The sequence below is a fragment of the Pseudorasbora parva genome, chromosome 19 (assembly GCF_024679245.1).
Source record: "Pseudorasbora parva isolate DD20220531a chromosome 19, ASM2467924v1, whole genome shotgun sequence".
Lineage (NCBI taxonomy): Eukaryota > Metazoa > Chordata > Actinopteri > Cypriniformes > Gobionidae > Pseudorasbora > Pseudorasbora parva.
This window is the reverse complement of record NC_090190.1, coordinates 8,053,256-8,073,369: the sequence shown is the minus strand read 5'-3', so window position 1 is coordinate 8,073,369 and position 20,114 is coordinate 8,053,256. Positions and strand designations below refer to the sequence as shown.

The window sequence follows — 20,114 nt, the reverse complement described above, 5'->3', positions numbered from 1 at the left end:
TATAAACATGATTGCCAATTATTTATATTCATTATTTTATAGTATATGTACACCCTTTACATTTTTATTTCAGTGTTGTAATTAGCAATTTGAAGCAAATTTGTTACGTGACAGTTTTGATAAGTTTCTTAAGGGTCGAGATCAAGTTATCTGCGTCTCCTGCGCTGCATCAAGCCACTCCCATAATAACCGTCATCACTCAAATTAATGCACGGTTCAGATTAACACTTTTTGTCTAAACCTCCAATACAATTATAAAGTAATTATTCCATCACAAATATCTCTCTCAATAAAGTGGTTATGTCTATAGTATTATACACAACATTATAATATTTTTTTAAATAGTATTATCATGCCTGATGAAGGTCATGAGACCGAAATGGTGCTAATTAAAAGTTTCTTATTTTTGAAAGTATTTATAGTGTGCGGGATTTCCTTTTGTTTGTTTATTGAGATTTTTGGATCTGGGTATCCTTCGTCCTACACACCTATCTATTAGCTACAGGTGTGCGATGGTAGTTGTGTACTAAATATTATTATCTAAAATTATTATTGCCCCATGTTCAGTAAGGAACTCTTGTAGGAACTCTTCAGGACCTGTTGCCATGACAGCAACTCCAGAATGAGTTTCGAAGAACGAAACAATCCAAGATCGTGTCAAATCGTCAACAATCAAATCCAGTTCCCTGAGTTAGCCACGTATGAAGAACGGACCCCAGGACTAAATGTATTGTTTTCTGTTTTTAGTCCAAACCAAGTGTGAACACACCCTACATTTCCAAACAGGAATACTGTACCAGGATCAACAAAATATGTTGATCCTGGAATGTGTCTAGCTTGGCAAAATCACGTTGCTCAATAAAAGAGAGAATAGAAAACCAAATCAAGACCTCAAGCGGATGTAACAAAATCACATCATGTAGAACCGTCAAAGCTGTGAATCGTGTAACATTCTGCTAAGAGGAGCATACGCACCATACCTTGCGAAGGAAACCTCTATTCTCTCTCTGCGTATGTGATTGTTTGAAGGCAAGCATGAAAATCTGGCTCTGAGAATGAGGGAGGTAGAGACTTTGCTTCAATTGCGATCATCTAATCGACTCCTACAATCTGTTCCCCTTCTGCTGTGGCGCCAACCTAGCCCACCCAATTCAGACACGCTGTCCCACTCTCTCTCTCTCTTTATGACATCATCACTTCCACACATGTGACCCAAGCATTTGATTTGAACCTGGAGCAGCCGCCCCGCCCATGGACTGACCGTATCCCATCACGTTATTGGTGCTGTAGAAATTCATTCCTGCCATGTGTTGAGTCATCTGTGAGAGAGACAGCAGAAATGGTTATTTCAAGCAATTAAAAGAAAGTGATGATGAAACTTACATTTGTTGATTTCATTTGTTCTGAAACATTTCACTTGATGGACAAAATTATTAGAACACTTCTGGATCTGGAATTCGTCTTATTGGGCCTGGATTTATTTTTCAAAAGGACAATGACCTGAAAGATTCTTATAACTATTGCCAGAACTACCTACAGAAGGGATGTGCTGGAAAATTGAAAATGATGGACTGGCTTCCTCAAAGTCTGGACCTCAACCCCATCGAGCACATTTGGGGTGAGTTGGAAAAGAAACTTGGACATATCTATTGTACATTCAAAGGAAAGCCTTTGGCTTCAGTTGCAAAAGGCATGAGATAACATTAGTGTTGAAGTTCTCAGAGGAAATATATTGACACTAAGCCAGAGAGATGGTGGACATACCAAATATTAAAGTTAAGAGTGAATAAAAACAGTATGCATCTGATATTTGATAGTCAGAGCAAACATCTGCATGTTTCATGAACATTATACAATTGAAATCATGCTTTGGAAACAAAAAAGCTAAGCCAGGTGTTCTAATAATTTTGGCCACCACTATAAATGTAATTTATACAAGTTGTGTGCATCTTTAGAAGCCACAAGACAAGTGGCTTCTAAAGTGTGTGGAACACATGACATTTAGGTAATTGACTTAAATATTGACATCCACCCTAGATCTATTTGGCACATTCATGAGTGAAGGATACTCTATAAAAGGTTTGGGGTTCATGATCTTTTTCCAAGATATGCTTCATTTTACTACGCCAGGAGTAACAACTCATGTATGTAAACCTGTAGGTATGGAACATCACAAAGGTGAGTAAATGATAGACACTTTAATGTGTGTTTTTGAAGTATCAAACCCAAAACACCCTCAAAAATGGATTTAAATTTAATGTACCTAAATTAAGAGCTGCCCCCTAATAGATGACTAACCGTTAGAATGTGGTTGACCAGGTATTTTATTAGTCTGTTAGTTGCAGAAAAACAAATACACAGAAAGTGGCAAAATCATACAGCCTGTGACGGAGAGATTGTTAACGGCTGGAAATCTAAACATTCCCCCATCATTAATCGACCTCAAATATGGCTCATCACACAAGTAGTAGCAACTTTACAAGTCTAACTTTAACCTTAAGTTTGACATCTGCTATTATTAAACGTATATCCATGTGCTTGTGTGGGGAGCATGTTCACTGCATGGCATACATGCTCCGGCGGGATGACTTGCATTTAACTTTAAAAACTGTCATTTTTGGTCATACAGGAGTAATGCAAACTGTAAAAGACCTTCATTTCTGTAAACTCACAATAACAAAACATTGTGCTTTTGTAAAATATTGAAAACAATCAGGATACACTTGATCTGCCGGTTTGGTCTCAGTGAACTTGAGCTTAACAAACATGAAACGAAACTCAGCGTATACGTGCCTCACAGATATGAGAACTATAACCTATCTATAGAAAGATTGAAATGTCTACTTTAAAATGAACCAATTCAAGTGGAAAAGAAATATTCTTAAATTATGCCATTCGTATGAAGCGTGCATATAGGCGTGTCCACTGAGGAGATGAGTCAATATCGTCAACTTTATCTCAGCACCCGAAAACAATATCAATAAATTATTCAAATATTTAAACAATCCTTGCTTTTTTCTCATGCCACATTTGTTTGCGGCACACTGTGGCAAGCTTTATGTGTGTGTTTTAGCGCTAATTAGGCTATGTATTTTATATACGCAATTAAAGGCTCATTAAAATGTATGGCTTAGTAATATAAACGTGTGATTAGTCGACTAATGGCTTAAATGAACAATTACTAATCGACTGTATCGACTTTGATCAAAGGCAGCCCTACTAAGATGCAGTGTGAACAAAGCCTAAACCATTTGCTCGGTTTCAAATCAGCATGGTAATCGTGATTCCAGCACTTGTTACCTGGCTGATGTTCCACTGCATCTGTTGGGCCTGCTGTGCTCCATATGCCTGCTGAGGAACTGCTGCCATGCTTCCCATCATCCCATTCTGCATTCCTATTACGCCCCCCTGCACCCCTGCCATGTACGGAGGAGCAGCTGCCACTCCGGTCTGCGGCATGACACCTGCCTGTCCCAGTATGTTCATCTGTGGAGCCATCATAGGTCCCATCATGCCCTGCTGGGCTGCCAGGGCCTGGTATTGGCCGTAGGCTGCAGCAGGGACATAGCCCATCTGGGTTGCTCCCATGTACATGCCAGCTAAAACAGAAACAAATAAACATGCATAAACAGTACAAAGCAACAGAAAAGAGCCACATTTTGAGTAAGTCATTTCAAATTTGCCTTCATCCTTAAAACTAATCTCACCATGAGCGGCCATGTTTGTTTGTGGCGCTGTACTGCTGTACAGGGACAAGATTGAGTCCTTTGACATCTTCTTTCCGATGTCCTCACTTTTGCTTGGGAGATCCAGGAACAGGCTGAGGTTTTCGGGCACTGATGCTGCTACCCTTCCAGAGGGCATGGACCCTGAGCTAGGCTACAGTAGGAAAAAAAACACTTCAAGTATTTGGTTTACATGCATTAAATCACTCTAAAGATGGATTCAAGATAGTCACACAAAGTTGCGACCGAAGCGTGAACATCTTTACCGTGCTCCTGGCGGAGTTTGTGCTGCTGACGGCAGCAGGCAGAGAGGTGAAGAGGTCAAGGGCGGGACTAATTTCAGTGCTCGGTTTGCCATTGGACACGGGAGCTTGAGGAGCTAGAGCATCTGGAAAAGAGAGTTTTAACATCAAAAGTCTATATTGTGGTTGTACTGATATACATGATGTGTATTTTAGCATGTTACCTAGCCCTAGTAAGTCATTAACAGACTGTGACTGCTTCTTTGGACTGTTTTTGAATTGTTGTGGCTCGTCTTTTTTCTGCAAAACAAACACACAGTCTTACTCATGTGTTAATGATAAAAACTTATTTTTTCTTATTTTAAAAGGGGTCCTATTATGCTTTTTTTATTGTGTAATGTTGACATTTGAGTATAAAAAAGGTCTGCAAAGTTACAAAGCCATTCCAAAGGGGGGTATTCTCTATACCAGAGTGCACTGTTTCTAAACTCCCTGAAAGTTTTCTTCTAAGAACGTACACATAATAATAATAATAATAATAATAATAGATTTTATTTATAATGCACTTTTCATTCCGAAGAATCTCAAAGTGCAACAAGGGGGGGGGGAATAACAACAAAAAATGAATAACAAGTAAAAATATAGAATACTACAAACAATCAACCAACACAGAAAACAGAACAGAAACAGAGCTGATGGTGAACAGAAACAGAGCTGATGGTGGACAGAAAACAGCTGATGGTGGAAGTCTCTGTTAGCTCCGCAGCACACTGTGGTCCACTCCATGTTTCAGATTTCTCCCAGCGGCAGTGTCCCGATGACATCGCTGAGGCACGACAGCTGAAGACCAGAGATGATGGGTCTTCATGATGATTCAAACGATGGGGATCGCTGCAGCACCATGCAAGAGGCAGAACATTCCTCCGGGCACTTCTGTGGACACACCGGGGCCGGCGCAGATGTCGCTCCACGGTCGCAATGCAGGACGGAACAGCGGCGCAGCCGAGAAGCAGAACATCCCAACATCATGCCGGACGCCGCCGACGAGAGCCCGGATGACGCTAGCCCGGTGCAAACTTCAGCCACCATGCAGCTTAAGCCCAAGGGAGACCACCAGTGAGCACCCGCGGCGAGAAACATCAAATGTCCTCCAAACCAGAAACCAACCGCAGCAATTCAAACGTAAACATTAGAGAAGCGGTTGAAAACGGCGAAACGACGAACAACGACCTCTCAGTGGCTGCCAGCAATCAGCAACAGTCCCAATTGTAGCTCTGACTGTTAGACTAGTCACAAACATAAGGAAATAAAATAAAATGTAAATCTAATAGTACATTAACATGATTTGTTGTGGGTGGAGAAGCGGCGAACAGACAACGCCAGCGTCCTCTCCCCCACGTTCCAGAAGTCTCAATATAATAACATCACAATATTCCTCACTTCCCACCCAAGGTATCTGCAAAAAAGGGAGGGAGGCCTGGTTAAGTTGAATTAAGTGTGTTGAAACTCGCAGTTATGGTAAGAGGCGTGACTTTTCCGAAACACGCTCAAAGTACTTGACCAATCACAATACACTGGTCCAGCTGACCAATCAGAGCACACTTCGCATTTTGGAAGGGGATTCATAGAGACTGCAACTAAACAATGGTCCTGACAGACTGGGTAGCAAGGTGCGCAATAAAATATGTGAAAAAATATAGTTCTTTTGAATAATCAAGCATGAATACCTAATAAAAGTGCATAATAGGTCCCCTTTAACATAGTTATTTGGTCATGCCAACAATTTGAAAGTCAATCCAGAAGGCTCCATCAGGAATTTCTAATGTCTTAAAAATGAAAATGTGTTGCGAATGTTTTCGAGCACGGGTTCAATATAAGACTAAGAGACATATAGTCTCTTCAAGTAATATTACCCAGACCCAATTGTACTCGTAAACTCAAAACCTGCTGTCCTAAAAACCCCATTAGAGATTCCTGAGGGAACGCATGGCTCACAAATGCTAAATCTCTTCTTTACGTCTAGTTAGTGGTCGTCTACCAGAGGGTCAGGGCCCACTACAGGGCCTCAGGAGCCTTCTTGGACTTGAAATGTCCAAGAAAACCTCAAGATGAGTACTCAAATTAATAAACTATTATAAATAAATTTAAAATAATAAAACTAATCTAAATTAAAAAGCTAAAAAAAAAAAAAAAAATAGATAATATATATTCACTTTATTTCTTATTATAAATAAAATGCAAACATAATTCAAAACAATAAAATAACTAAAAACATTTAAAATCACTTTTTTTCATCAATACTTCCTATTTCCTATAATAAATAAAGTCTGAAAGCAGCTTTGACATAACTACAGCAGAAATACCCAATCAGGGAGCCTTTTTTGGACAGCTGGAGGCCTTCAAGTCAAAAAGGCAGAGAACCAGCGTTTTAAACTGAACAGCTTAATTGTACAAATGCAGAAACCCACCAGCTTCATCTTTTCAAACACAACAGGAGCCTCTTTCGTTATTGTCTCACTCTTTTCTTTCTGAAAATGCAAAGGAAAATTAACTTGAACTTATTATTGTACAAAAATCAAAGTAACCATAAAATTTAAATGAGCATTTTTAAATCGAAAAACCTTTGGGCTTACCCTAAAGGACTGGATGTCAATGCATTTATCCATATACTTCTTCTTATCATATTTGTCACGAATAAAAATCTCAGCAGCTCTGTATTGTGATGTTTAAGGAAAACGTTAACATGCAGGGAGAATAAACTTAACAATACACACAGTGTGCACAGTTTTGCACACACATATAATATACACATGTGCTAAAAGATACTGGTCTGTCTCTGGGCGCTGGAAGCACTCTGGTAAAAAGGCCTCGTATAGTCGCCGAGCTTTGGCGTTCCCCATCTCCTGAACAGACTGAGCACATGCAAAACATATGCATAAACCATAGGCATAAACACATCTATATCATACATAGATCATGATCATAGATCATATCATACATAGATCATGATAACATTTCTACTGGAAACCTTGATCCAAAAAGCTTACCTGTATCTGCTCATGAGTCCACTGGTCCAGGTTTACAGATTTTACTCGTGATATGTGCACGCCAAGATTTCGGTGGATTCCCGCACAGCGGATACAAATGAAGATTCCAAGATTCCAGGATGCCCATCTGGGACCTGATGGGCGAAAAAATTCAGACATTAGAGAAATTAGAGAAATAATTAATGCAGATAAAGCTAATTAAATATCTAAATTATATTAATTAAAACTGAAATGGCAACATATAAGTGAGGAAAATAAGTATTTGAACACCCTGTTATTTTGCAAGTTCTCCCACTTAGACATCATGGAGGGGTCTGAAATTGTTATCGTATGTGCAGGTCCATTGTGAGAGACATAATCTAAAAAATAAAAAAATAGCCAAAAATCACAATATATGCTTTGTTAACTATTAACTTGTATGATACAGCTGCAAATAAGTTTTTGAACACCTATCTATCAGTTAGAATTCTGACCCTCAAAGACTTGTTAGTCTGCCTTTAAAATGTCCACCTCCACCCAATGTATTATCCTAAATTAGATGCACCTGTTTGAGGTCGTTAGCTGCATAAAGACACCTGTCCACCCCATACAATCAGTAAGAATTCAACTACTAATGGGTCCTGCACACTGTGCGATTTTTCAAAATCCTTTGCGAATGTCCCTTGTCAGACTGTACGAACATGATCGCCATGTCACATTGTAAGATCTCAGTTGTCATTAATGTCAGACTGCACGATAGTGAAGTCGCGCTAAAAACGGACGCGCGCAAGAAAACTCACCCGGAGTTTTATATCATCAATGAATGACGCGTTCAGTGACAGTGAGCTGCATTACACGCGGGACTGAAATGCTGGCTACAAAGAAATCTCTAGCACTCGTTTTGGTCATAGTTTGTCTTGAAAAACGGAGATATTTGACTGTCGTCGTAGGAGAAGTCACACTCCAGGATTGTGTGCCAAATCTTCTGGCACTGCCAGAATTTCGTCTGAGGTAAAATTTGATCGCAACGCTCATCAATCAGCTGCCGGTGAACATGTCAAACTAACGACCAAAGACGTCAGATTTTAGCCTAGGATCAGAGGAATCTTTTAGGATTTGCTAAATTTGTCCCAGACGGCCAAATCGTGGCCAAAATCGCACAGTGTGCACCCGGCTTAACATGGCTTAAACCAAAGAGCTTTCCAAAGACACTAGAGATAAAATTGTACTCCTCCACAAGGCTGGAAAGGGCTACGGAGAAATTGCCAAGCAGCTTGGTGAAAAAAGGTCCACTGTTGGCGCAATCATTAGAAAATGGAAGAAGCTAAACATGACTGTCAATCTCCCTCGGACTGGGGCTCCATGCAAGATCTCACCTCGCGGGGTCTCAATGATCCTAAGAAAGGTGAGAAATCAGCCCAGAACTACACTGGTCAATGACCTGAAAAGAGCTGGGACCACCGTTTCCAAGGTTACTTTTTGTAATACAGTAAGACGTCTTGTTTCGAAATCATGCATGGCACGGAAGGTTTCCCTGCTTAAACCAGCACATGTCCAGGCTCGTCTTAAGTTTGCCAATGACCATTTGGATGATCCAGAGGAGTAATTGGAGAAAGTCATGTGGTCAGATGAGACTGGGATGATGGGAGATTTTTGGTCATAATTCCACTAAACTTGTTTGGAGGAAGTAGAATGGTAAGTACCATCCCAAGAACACCATCCCTACTGTGAAGCATGGGGGTGGTAGCATCATGGGTTCTGCACATGGGTTCTGCACATGGGACAGGGCGACTGCACTGTAATAAGGAGAGGATGACCGGTGCCATGTATTGCAAGATTTTGGGGAACAACCTCCTTCCCTTAGTTAGAGCATTGAAGATGGGTCAAGGCTGGGTCTTCCAACAGGACAATGACCCAAAGCACACAACCAGGATAACAAAGGAGTGGCTCTGTAACAACCATATCAAGGTTCTGGCGTGCCCTAGCCAGTCTCCAGACCTAAACCCAATAGAGAATCTTTAGAGGGAGCTCAAACTCTGTGTTTCTCAGCGACAGGCCAGAAACCTGACTGATCTAGAGAAGAGCTGTGTGGAGGAGTGGGCCAAAATCCCTCCTGCAGTGTGTGGAAACCTAGTGGAAAAAACTATAGGAAGCGTTTGTAATTGCAACCTCTGTAATTGCAAACAAAGACTACTGTACCAAATATTAACATTGATTTTCTCAGGTGTTCAAATACTTATTTGCAGCTGTATCATACAAATAAAAGTTTAAAAATCATACATTGTGATTTCTGTATTTTTTTTAATTTTTAGATTATGTCTCTCACATTGGACATGCACCTACAATGACAATTTCAGACCCCTCCATGATTTCTAAGTGGGAGAACTTGCAAAATAGCAGGGTGTTCAAATACTTTTTGTAAAATATAATATTATAAATTATAATTTTATTTAAAAAAGCAAAAATGTTATCAAAATTATCAAAAGCAACAGTAAAGGAATTCATAATGATATAAAAGATTAAACAAATGCATTGTTTAACCTTCTTCTACTAAAAAAAAATCCTGAAAAAGTTCCTGAAAATCAGTTTTCACAAAAATATTAAGCAGCACAACTGTTTTCAACATTGATAATAATATTTAAAAAAAAAAAAAAAATTAAGTGAGCAGCAAATAAATTATTAGGGATCATATGACACTGAAGACTGGAGTAATGATGTTGGAAATTCAAATTTGACATCCATCACAGGAACTCAATAATAATTTTACAATATTACTGTTTGTACGATAATCATCACAATCACAAAATTATTTTGGACTGAAAAGTAGATGCTAATATTCATTTTTATAAAATAACTACAGATTTCATTATGCTTTAAAATGCTGCAAATTCCTCTTCCTAACATAACATTTCAACTTCCTGTGTAGTGTGGAGTGGACAATTCAATTCAAATTCCTCATGAACAATCTCTGAAATGGAGCCAGAATTCAGAATTCAGCCCAACTCTGGCTGAAGCAATTTAATGAGTCAGTGAAGGAGAGAACGGACAGGAAAACACAGACGGAAGGGAGCGGGAGATACAGGGCGCCTGCTGAGGAGTGATATTTACATTCTCTAGCTTGGCAATAGAAGAGAAAATAACAAGCTTCACACACTGCAATCACTAATCCAGTTTGGGCAGTCATGTGGACACGCTGGCACAAGGCTGATAACGCACACCCACCAGCCCCTGCAGCATCTGTAGTCCTTCCCACTGCTCTTAAATCACACGTGTATGAATACACACAGGCGCTCCGTCATGATAAAGCCCACACTACCTGCAACAAAGTCATCTGAATCAGAACCATGCCTGAAGGTGCATATATGAGTTATCACAGGTTTTCCTTTTTTTTGGTCTACTTCAAACACATTATGTAACCATACTCTGCTGGGACATAAGCAAGCTTCAAAGACAATGCCAAAGACTGTCGAAGAATGGAGCTTTTCTGCTCTTATGAAGCAATATCTGTTTTGGCCAATAGGTGGCAGCACTACATTAAGATATTGCTCTGGCTGGTCTCCTGATGTGATGTCACAGAGGATTGTTGTGGCAACATTTCCTCTCAATTGCTTGGGGTTCTCTGGAACAAGTGCACAGCATTCTGGGACAGCAATACCTGCTGTTTACACAGCGCACCTGCTGTGGTTATATCCATCTGAGTGGATCTAATTAGACACAAAATAGACTCTTTGCCTCTAACCTTGAGTAAGCATCAGATGGCACGCCCATAGGCCGCCCACAGGCCATTTGCTGACTGTTTAATGTGTACTGCACACAAAACTGAAAAGTACTTATGAAAATAAAAAGCTCCATTAAGATGGTGAGGCTTATGAGTAAGTAATAATAACTGGATTTGACAAAGTTTGCCTTGCAATAAATTGTAAACAAAACAAAATAATGTTTGGTTTGATAGTCTTACAGCAAATAGGAAAGATAATCCATTTATTTAATTCCATTTAGAAAAGGGAAATGCAATTCCATTGCCAAATGATAATACAATTTTAATAATAAAGAAACATTATTGATCACAATCAGCATATTAGAATGATTTCTAAAGGATCATGTGACAATGAAACCTGGAGTAATAATGGTGCTGAAAATTCAGCTTTGATATTAGAGGAATATATAATTTTGAGCCTTAGAGACATCTTTCAAAAATCTTATAGGCCCAAAACTTTGGTAACATACTTTAAATCAATGGATATTAGTAAAAAAAACCTAACTAATAAGTACTATACTAACTAATAATGTATTTTTTTGTATCTACACACTGTCATAGTTACGTGCATGTGGTAATAACTGTTGGCTGGTGAAAAATATAGGTGTGGCTTTTTTTGCGGGTGATCTGTGGAATTTGTTTTTATTTCGTAGATGTGATTTCCTGCATTATAGTGCGTTTGAGGCCGTGTCCCTTGCCTATACCAGTCTGATAAAAAATACATTAATTTAACTGGCATAGAAATCAACAGTTTCACAGGTAATGATAATGAACAAGTTGCATGTTTATTATGCTCCGTGTCCAGATAGAAAAAGTGCAAACGCATAACGATAAATTATATTAGATGTATGTTTCAGGTCTGTGTCCATGAGCTATCACAAGCACTTGTTTTAAACGGTAAGCAAGGGAAGCAAAAGATTGCCTAGGGCGAACCACAGCCAGTTAGCCAAACCTTTTCGATCGAACCAACCTCGGAAAAAGATTCTCTCATAGGTTTTCACCTTTTCTCGCATCTATTCCCTTCTGGCTTGTCTGGTCCAAGTTCTTTTACAAGGAGTTTTTCTGCTAATGTTTTTCTTTCGTAGCAATTTAACTTAACTCTTTCCCCGCCAGCGTTTTAAAAAAAAGTTGCCAGCCACCGCCAGGGTTTTTGACAATTTTCACCAAAATTTAATAGCCCATATAATATTTTGTTAAATGAATATCTGAGCATGCAATATATCAAAATAAAGAGCTGACCCTCTTCTTTTAAACAAAAAAAGTCGTTTTATTCTAGCTTCATGCATTCCTTTTTTATCAACACTTGAATAAGGGTAGGTTTCATAAAAAAAGCAACATTTTGAACAAAAAGCTGAGAAAATCAAATTTTTGTGAAAGACTGTTTCCAGATCAGATTCAGAGTGATGATCAAACACAGATGGAGTAGATCGATCCATCAACACCCCTAATGCTTACACAGTCCTGTAGCTCATCCTGGGTCCGCATTTCATTCAGTAACATTAGGCAGTTTTGATCCATATGCTGTTTAATGAGGATGATCACGTTATTTTTAATATGCATATGATTACATGCGATCGCTCGTTTCACTGCGTCTTCCTCACGTGTGTTTTGATCAGGAGATTCAGTACTCATTCAGAAAATGCGCAATAGCGTCCCCTAGTGCCCGACAGTGAAAACACGGAAACCCGGAAAATTCCGTTATTGGCCTGGAAGCGTTTTCTCACAAATAACGGAAATTTCCTTTATTTCCGTTATTTGTGAGAAAGAGTTAATTTGGGGCTAGATCAACTCCCACGACTACATTAGTTCTGCCCGCCCCGCCTGCCAGGCTAAATGTCCCATGGTTCAGCAGATGCTCTAATCTCAGAACTACGGGTGATATTTTCAGCGCCCCAAAACCATAAAATTCGACGACGATGATTGGTGAAATATAAACTTTTTTTGCGTAGCAACCGGGGAACCATTGGCTTAAATTACAGCACTTTGGGGCTGAGCGAACTAGTGCCCGGAAGCGATATTTTTTTCCCGATATTTGTATAGAGTCGGTGGGCGGGGCCATAATGACGACGGCCGAGTTGCGTTTGCGTGCTTCTAGTAAGCACAGAAACTGGCGAACGGCGGTCTTTCGAATCAGCTTTGACCACGACTCTGGAAGACTTGGAGTTAAGCTTTTCTCTGAGAAAAGAACAAAGATCGGCACTGAAGTCATTCTTAAGAAGGGAAGATGTGTTCGGAGTTTAGCCGACCGGATACGGCGAATGTTTAATCTATCAACGAGCTCTGTTTCACCTTCGTTGCTCTGGTTGGTGTAGCGCTATCCTATCGCGTGCAGAGGGAGTTTAAAAGACAACCGTTTATCCCGCCCCTCGGATTGAGCCCTGTCTATGGTGAGTTTCCAGACCAAACATCTTGATGTGGGTCTGGCTTGTCAGGCTACATGTTTTGTGACATGAGGACACAAATTTGTATAGGGTAATGACATGGGTATGACAGGTATTACAAGGAGAGGGTGAAATATGAGGACACTGGCCATAATAATAAAATAAATAATAAAAATAAAAACAGGAAGGCAGGTGGGCAGGAGGTCGGCGCACCAGCGTCCACTATGAACGATACATATCACGATACTGAACTCATGGTACAATATTTTTTGCGATAATCCAACACATATGGCAAAAGGTAAAAAATTTTTTTACTGTTCATTAAAATGCTACATTTTGCATTGGAGATGGAAATGGATAGTTTGAACTTGGTGCTTGCATTCTGAAACTGTAAATACAGACTTATATATATATATATGCTTGCACTCTGTCACTGACTAGATATATTTTAAATAAATAGGCCACTTTTTACTGGTAACATAAAACATTTGGCATTATCAGATTCCTCCATTGCATTAATATACATTATATTCAACATAGTGGTTTAATGTAGTACTGACACTAAAACTCTGAACTTCTCTCACAAAGTAATTTTCATTTGGGTGAATATACACAATACAGATTGTCACCATCCACGATACATATTGTTGCATTTTTGTATTGTGATATATTGTTACACCCCTAATATGTAGTCATGGGAGCTTGATTCACTAAAAAGAATTGACTCATTCAAATCATTAATTCAGGAGTCGGATTACACTGTTTGTGCTGTATGGTTTCGATTCATTCAAAAGAACCTTAGTACCAAGTAAATTAATTCACTCAACATAACTATATATTTTACTTCAAATAAATTAAATCTGTCAATAATTAGTACTTAATCTGGTCTCCTGGTTGAGCCATATATTATTTTATTTATTTTTTGCACTGGTCAATTATTGTGCTATTATTATCGGAGCAATTTCACATTTACTCACCCTGCCCTGAATAGCACATAAAACAAATAAACTGTAGTTGGGTGCTTTAAATGTCGGTCAGATGGTCTTTTTTCTTTGTAAGTGGGCGAAAGTGGACCCGACTGCATTCTGGAAATCAATGGACAGGCTAGACAAGACCATCTAACCTTGTTTGTTTGTACCAAAAAAGCACAGAAAGACAAAATTCAATCATGAAATCTGAGATCTAATATTTATTCTGCAATAAATGTGTTGATTTGGCCCTTAATGGAGCGCCGGGGCTTTGGTTTACATCTGCACTATGCACACGGTCACACTCACATCTGAGATTTGGCATGGACTCTTAATGGGAGATGGCCCTGTGCCAGAGGAAAGGGATATTCCCAACGGGATGCACATTGGTTCGCTGCAGCTGCATAAAACACAATTTTCATGAGCTCTTCAGTGCCGCAGGCCTCTCTAGATTACCTATTCATCCCCCACCTACATATCCCACCCTCCCTCTCTCTCTCTCTCTCTCTCTCTCTCCCTCTCTCTCTTTGAACCCTCCTGCATGGCTAAGGGGTAATCAGCTTGTGCGGCATTACTGGAGGACGTCAGCTCATGCACAAGGAGAGAGAGGGTGTTTGTGTGTGGGATGGAGGACGGACTGAAGAACATGTGAGGCTGTAATAAATGGAGTCATGTGCCATGTGGAGTCAGGCAGGTTTCAGGGTGAATCACTAAAGAGATGCATAACAGAACAGGACGGAGAGATTCACACATGCAGTTCACACTTATTAGCCTATTAGAGAGAAGCACCAGCTGGAGAAAGGACACATGCCAAGCCACCTGTTTATTTAGGGCACTTGCTAAGCCAAACATCATCATGATCGCACTTATGGTTTGACATTTGAACACGGTGGGGAACTCCTGCACTGTTTATGCTCAGAAATGAATTCTTGAACAGGCAGCTTATAGAGGGGCCCTATCACACATCCAGCACAAAGCAGGAGTTTTTTGCTAGTTTCAGCCCAACGCAGTTATCATTTTCACATGCAGAACCACGTTGTTTAAGTACACTGTCAGGAAAAAAGATACATTGCTGTCACTGGGGCGGTACACTAAAGGTACAAAACAGAAAAGGTACTAATATATGCCTTTAAGTTACTACTACGTACTAATAACTACTATTTAAGGTACTTATTCGCAATTTTTAAGTACTGATATGTACCTTTTAAGGTACTAATATGTACCATTTAGGGGTGAATAAGGTACAAAGATGTACCTTTTCACTTTTGTACCTTATAGGGTACTACCCTAGTGACAGCACTGTACCTCCTTTTCTGAGAGTGTAGCAAATGCACTCACACCCATCTGTTCACGGGCGTGCTGGGCTGAAACCGAGGTGTGTTCAGGCGCATTGTTGGCACATTGCTATTTTGCAATATTTTGCGCTCGCAAATTCCGCCATGTAAATAATGAATCAGCCATGGTCCAAGAGTAACAGTTGACAGAAAAATCACATTGCTGTGTTGTTGTTAACACATACATGTGGTTTTATGCTTTGCAAATGAAAACCTTTATTTATTTATTTTATTGGCAGACCAGAGTCAAAGGGATTTGTAACATAGAACTCTAGACGCACCCTAGCGGCAGCAAGTCTAATCTGCCGTGAGTGTCGTCTAGCAACTCTCAATGCAGTTCTGAGCTGTAAAAACCGAACTCTGGTCAGGCCAATCACATCATGTATAGAGTCGGTGGGCGGGGCTTAACATAATGACGGCCGAGTTGCGTTTGCGTGCTACTAGTAAACACAGAAGCTTGCGAACTGCGGTCTTTCGAATCAGCTTTGACTGCGACTCTGGAAGACTTGAGAAGAAGAAACGGCACTGAAGTCATTCTTAAAGGTAAGATGTGTTCAGACTTTTGCTGACCAGATACGACGAAAATTTAATCTATCAACGAGCACCGCTTCACTTTAGTTGCTCTGGTTGGTTGTAGCGCTATCCTATCACGTGCAGAGGGAGTTTGAAAGACAACCGTATCCCGCCCCCAGGATTGAGCCCTGTCTATGGTGAGTTTCCAGACCAAACATCTTGATGTGGGTCTGGCTTGTTAGGCTACAGGATTTGAGCATCACAGCTCAATATTTACTCACACTGACTACCGTAACAACTAGGGAATATTATCACTTTTTAAATACACAAATAATTGCATAATATTAATGTTAATGAGTGATTTAAAAAAAAAAAATATATATATATATATATATATATATATATTAGAAATACATTAAAATATGAAATTTATTTTATATACATTTATACATATACATATATATACATATATATATATATATATATATATATATATATATATATATATATATAATTATAAAATCCCTTTATACTATTTACAAGGATAAATATAACTATGCATTATAAATGTATAAAACATTATATTTTATATGTATATTTTAATAACAATACAGTTATTACATATAATAATAATATTAATAATTTATTAGGGTTTGGTAAAATGTTTTAATGTAAATGTTGGCTATAATATATAGGGACATAGGATATATATATATCCTTTGATGAATACAGAACATTAAGTTCAAAAGAACATCATTTATTTGAAACAAATATTTTGCAGCAATGTGAACATTTTTACTTTCACTTCTAATCAGCCTGATGCATCCTTGCTGAATATAAGTAATTTCCTAAAAAAACAAAAACTATACCGTACATATTAGACTTTTGACAGTTAGTGCATAGTGTAAAACTATATTGTGGTGGGCCCATGTGACTATAGGCATATAGAAATCTGAGCTACTGGAAGAGAAAAGCCACTCCAGGCAACTGTTGATCTATTCAAAAGAGTGAACAGCTTCCCCTCCAGCTTGACAGGAGCCTTGTTTACCGTCTCTGGGTGGAAATTTACAGGGGAGCAAAGCTGTCGTAATGCTGCTGTTAAAGCTGCATTATCATGCTGTGATCTACAATGTGTTCCTCTGACAGACAGCATTCCAGACTGCCAAAAGAGAGATGAGAGAGTGTACCTGAATCAAACAAGAAAGACCATCTCAGAAGAGAAACAGACTTTGTTGGGACCCGCTGAGAGGATGTGTACTGAACAAACACTGGGTCTCACACACACACAAACACAGATGAGCACACACTCTTACACAGAAACTGGAAAAGTTTGGTTGTTCAGTAGAGGCCTGATTTCAAATTCCCTTCTCAACAGCATCCAAACATACAGACAAACCAGGATGCATAAAGCCACATGGATCAACGCATCGCATGTCTAAAGAATCTCACGTTTTAAATGGATCACTGAGTAAAGCATTATGGGGGAACTACAGACTGGACTATGAGCTAAAGACCCATGCGGAGTCCAAAATCGCATACTGTCTGATTAGGTACTACATCGGATTTACTTTGGTGACCAGTAAAAAGTATGTTTATGAATATTGGTGTATACCACTACGTTATTATTGTCACATGTCCTATCATTTGTGTCACTTCACTGCCAAATCCTCCTGTGGCCTCATGGGATAGTAAAGTGTCCATCAAATCAACCACACTTCAGAATATTGCCAGAAGTAGTACAGGTTATCTGGGTACTTTTCGCTCACTATTTTTTCCAATACTATGTATTCAGACAAGGGCTGTCAAGCTCAAGTGATAAAATATTTTAATCTAATTAATTACACAATGTGGTGAATAATTAGTCTAATTAATCGCACACCAAATTTGGCTGAGAAATTACCCAAAAAGGATGAGATAAATGGCTCTCTTCATGAATGAGCCATTGAATCAACCGATCGATTTCCTCAAAATGCAGATTCATTCAGAAATTAAACATTTCTGTGTTGCTCGAGATGCATAAAAGTTCTGCTCTGGCTTTATAGGTAATACTTGTGTTGGCAGAATTGAGAAATTTTAGACATAATATTGTCTGAGTTATCACAATATTACCTTTTTATTTATTGAACTGTTGTATAAAATCAGGGGGCGAGGCGGGTGCGTTAAATGCATTTATCATAGGGCTGGGCGATATGGCCCCAAAAAAATTATCACGATATAATTTTCCATATCAGTCGATATCGATAAATATCACGATAAATGTAAAATCTTTATTTCTTTAAAGTTTAAAGGCATATTTTTGCTCCTGAGTGAAATATGTAGAAAACAGACAGTTAACTGTGGTTAAACTATCCTTTATTGTCAAAACATGACAAACACTTCCCAAACAGGTGAACAATTTATTAAAACTAAGGTAGATTTATTTATTAAAATCTTAATTGTGGTCAGCATTTTTTTTCTCTACACACTATATATCAATAATATCATTACTTACTGTGAAAGTAAAACACTAAACGGGCAAAAAAATGGTCCACTGTGCATCTCTCTCTCTCTCTCACCGACACACACACACACACCTCACCGACAGTGGGCTGGTCGCGAGAGGAGGGAGAGAGCAAAGTTCAGTATTTGTGGATCTCCAGTAAGGGCTGTCTAGTCTATTTTATTCATTTTAAAGTCGGATTACATTATTTCTCACCAAATTAATACATTAATGCACGTCATTAATACATCACCAAAGACAAACAATTATGATAGCGATCATGAACAAGTCCGATGTTTTAGTGATTATAGTTTGGTACAGTTAGCGTTAGCTTGTTGTAAGTCACCCACCGCAAATAACAAGGTAATAAGCCTGTGTGTGAAGTAAGTTAATGTAGATTTACCTCTGTGTTGGGCTCAATGTTATATGGAAGAACTTTGAAGAAGCAGGATAATTTAATAATTTAATAATTCCGTGTGGTGAACGTGAACCTATGATAAGCATGCAGTCCACGTACGTCGCTGTTTTATGTCGGATGGATCGCCAAAATATCTCCAAACCACTGAAGTTGTGCGAACTAACTTGTCAACGATATCTGTGTCCTTCGAGCTGGTCATGGGCTCTGAGTTTTCTTCACTATCGCTCATTTTTCTCGCTCCACTTCACTCCGATTCTCCAAACCTGTCAGTCACTGACTGTAAACAGCAGCGCATGCAGCACCCAGAAGCTCGGTCTGCAGTACGCATGCGCAGCATTACGCATAGCGCGTAAGCATTATATCGAGAATTTATTTAACTGTTGTTATCGTTTTATCGAATAACATCGTGATAATTATCGTTATCGTTTTATCGCCCAGCCCTAATTTATCATTTAAAAAAAAAATCTATAACTAATTAATTATATTAACGTGTAAAAATGTCAGCCCTAATTTATATTCTGCAGTATTGGATACGGACGCAGCGCCAGTTTCTCGATCTAGGTTGAGGGATTCTTGGCCTGCCAAGAGCTACCAGTTTTTTTCTGGAAACTACAGGGCTTCATCCACCCCAAAATATCCAGAGGACATGAAAAGACTGGCACCCCACAGAGCAGATGGACCTTTTGGTATATTTCAGGATTAAAATTCATTAAGGCAGGCCTTAATTATGCAGACATGAACTCTCTGTTGTCATGCCATCATCACGTGTCTGTGAGCGGCAGTATTAGGACTGCAGTTTGACTTTCATGCTACCCTCCAAAGCTGCCACAACACCTGGAGGAGCGGGATGGTTGCAGCTCTGTTTTGATGTCTGCACGTCTACAGCGTCTTGCATTACATCACTAACAGCAGCCTTTTAAATCTAGTTAATTCAATGTAAGACAGCCGTTTTGCAACTTTGCCAAAGTAGTACCCACACAGGTCAGACCCTTGGAATGTCTAACATTCAAATTTCCAGACATTACAATAGTGTTTCATAAACGGTGGTGGGGGGATCCCCTGAACAAAAGTGGCTTAAAGAATTGCATAAATACTGCAGTTAAAGTACACTAAAAAAATCCATAAAAATAGGGCACTATGTACTGCATACATTTTTTACAGGTGTTTTAACGGGTATTATGGATTTTGCACTCCACAATAATGGATTCAAACAGTTGAAAGTACATGAGTAGTTGAAAAGATGTCTCTCAGTTTGTTTGAGTTTAATGTAA

At 39.1% G+C, this 20,114-nt stretch overlaps 1 protein-coding gene across 2 annotated transcripts in view; it reads right to left on the bottom strand.

The window, feature by feature from the left end:
• smap2 (small ArfGAP2) overlaps window positions 1-20,114 on the bottom strand; it is a 34,193-nt gene continuing 14,079 nt past the window's right edge. For both annotated transcript variants that reach the window (XM_067426252.1, XM_067426253.1), the window contains exons 2-10: window positions 7,015-7,148; window positions 6,794-6,879; window positions 6,601-6,679; window positions 6,436-6,495; window positions 4,192-4,267; window positions 3,992-4,113; window positions 3,708-3,879; window positions 3,301-3,599; window positions 1-1,319 (exon numbers count right to left, since the gene is read on the bottom strand). In XM_067426252.1, the coding sequence (XP_067282353.1) occupies window positions 1,194-1,319; window positions 3,301-3,599; window positions 3,708-3,879; window positions 3,992-4,113; window positions 4,192-4,267; window positions 6,436-6,495; window positions 6,601-6,679; window positions 6,794-6,879; window positions 7,015-7,148 (1,154 nt within the window). In that variant the 3' untranslated portion in view covers window positions 1-1,193. The remainder of the gene's footprint in view (window positions 1,320-3,300; window positions 3,600-3,707; window positions 3,880-3,991; window positions 4,114-4,191; window positions 4,268-6,435; window positions 6,496-6,600; window positions 6,680-6,793; window positions 6,880-7,014; window positions 7,149-20,114) is intronic.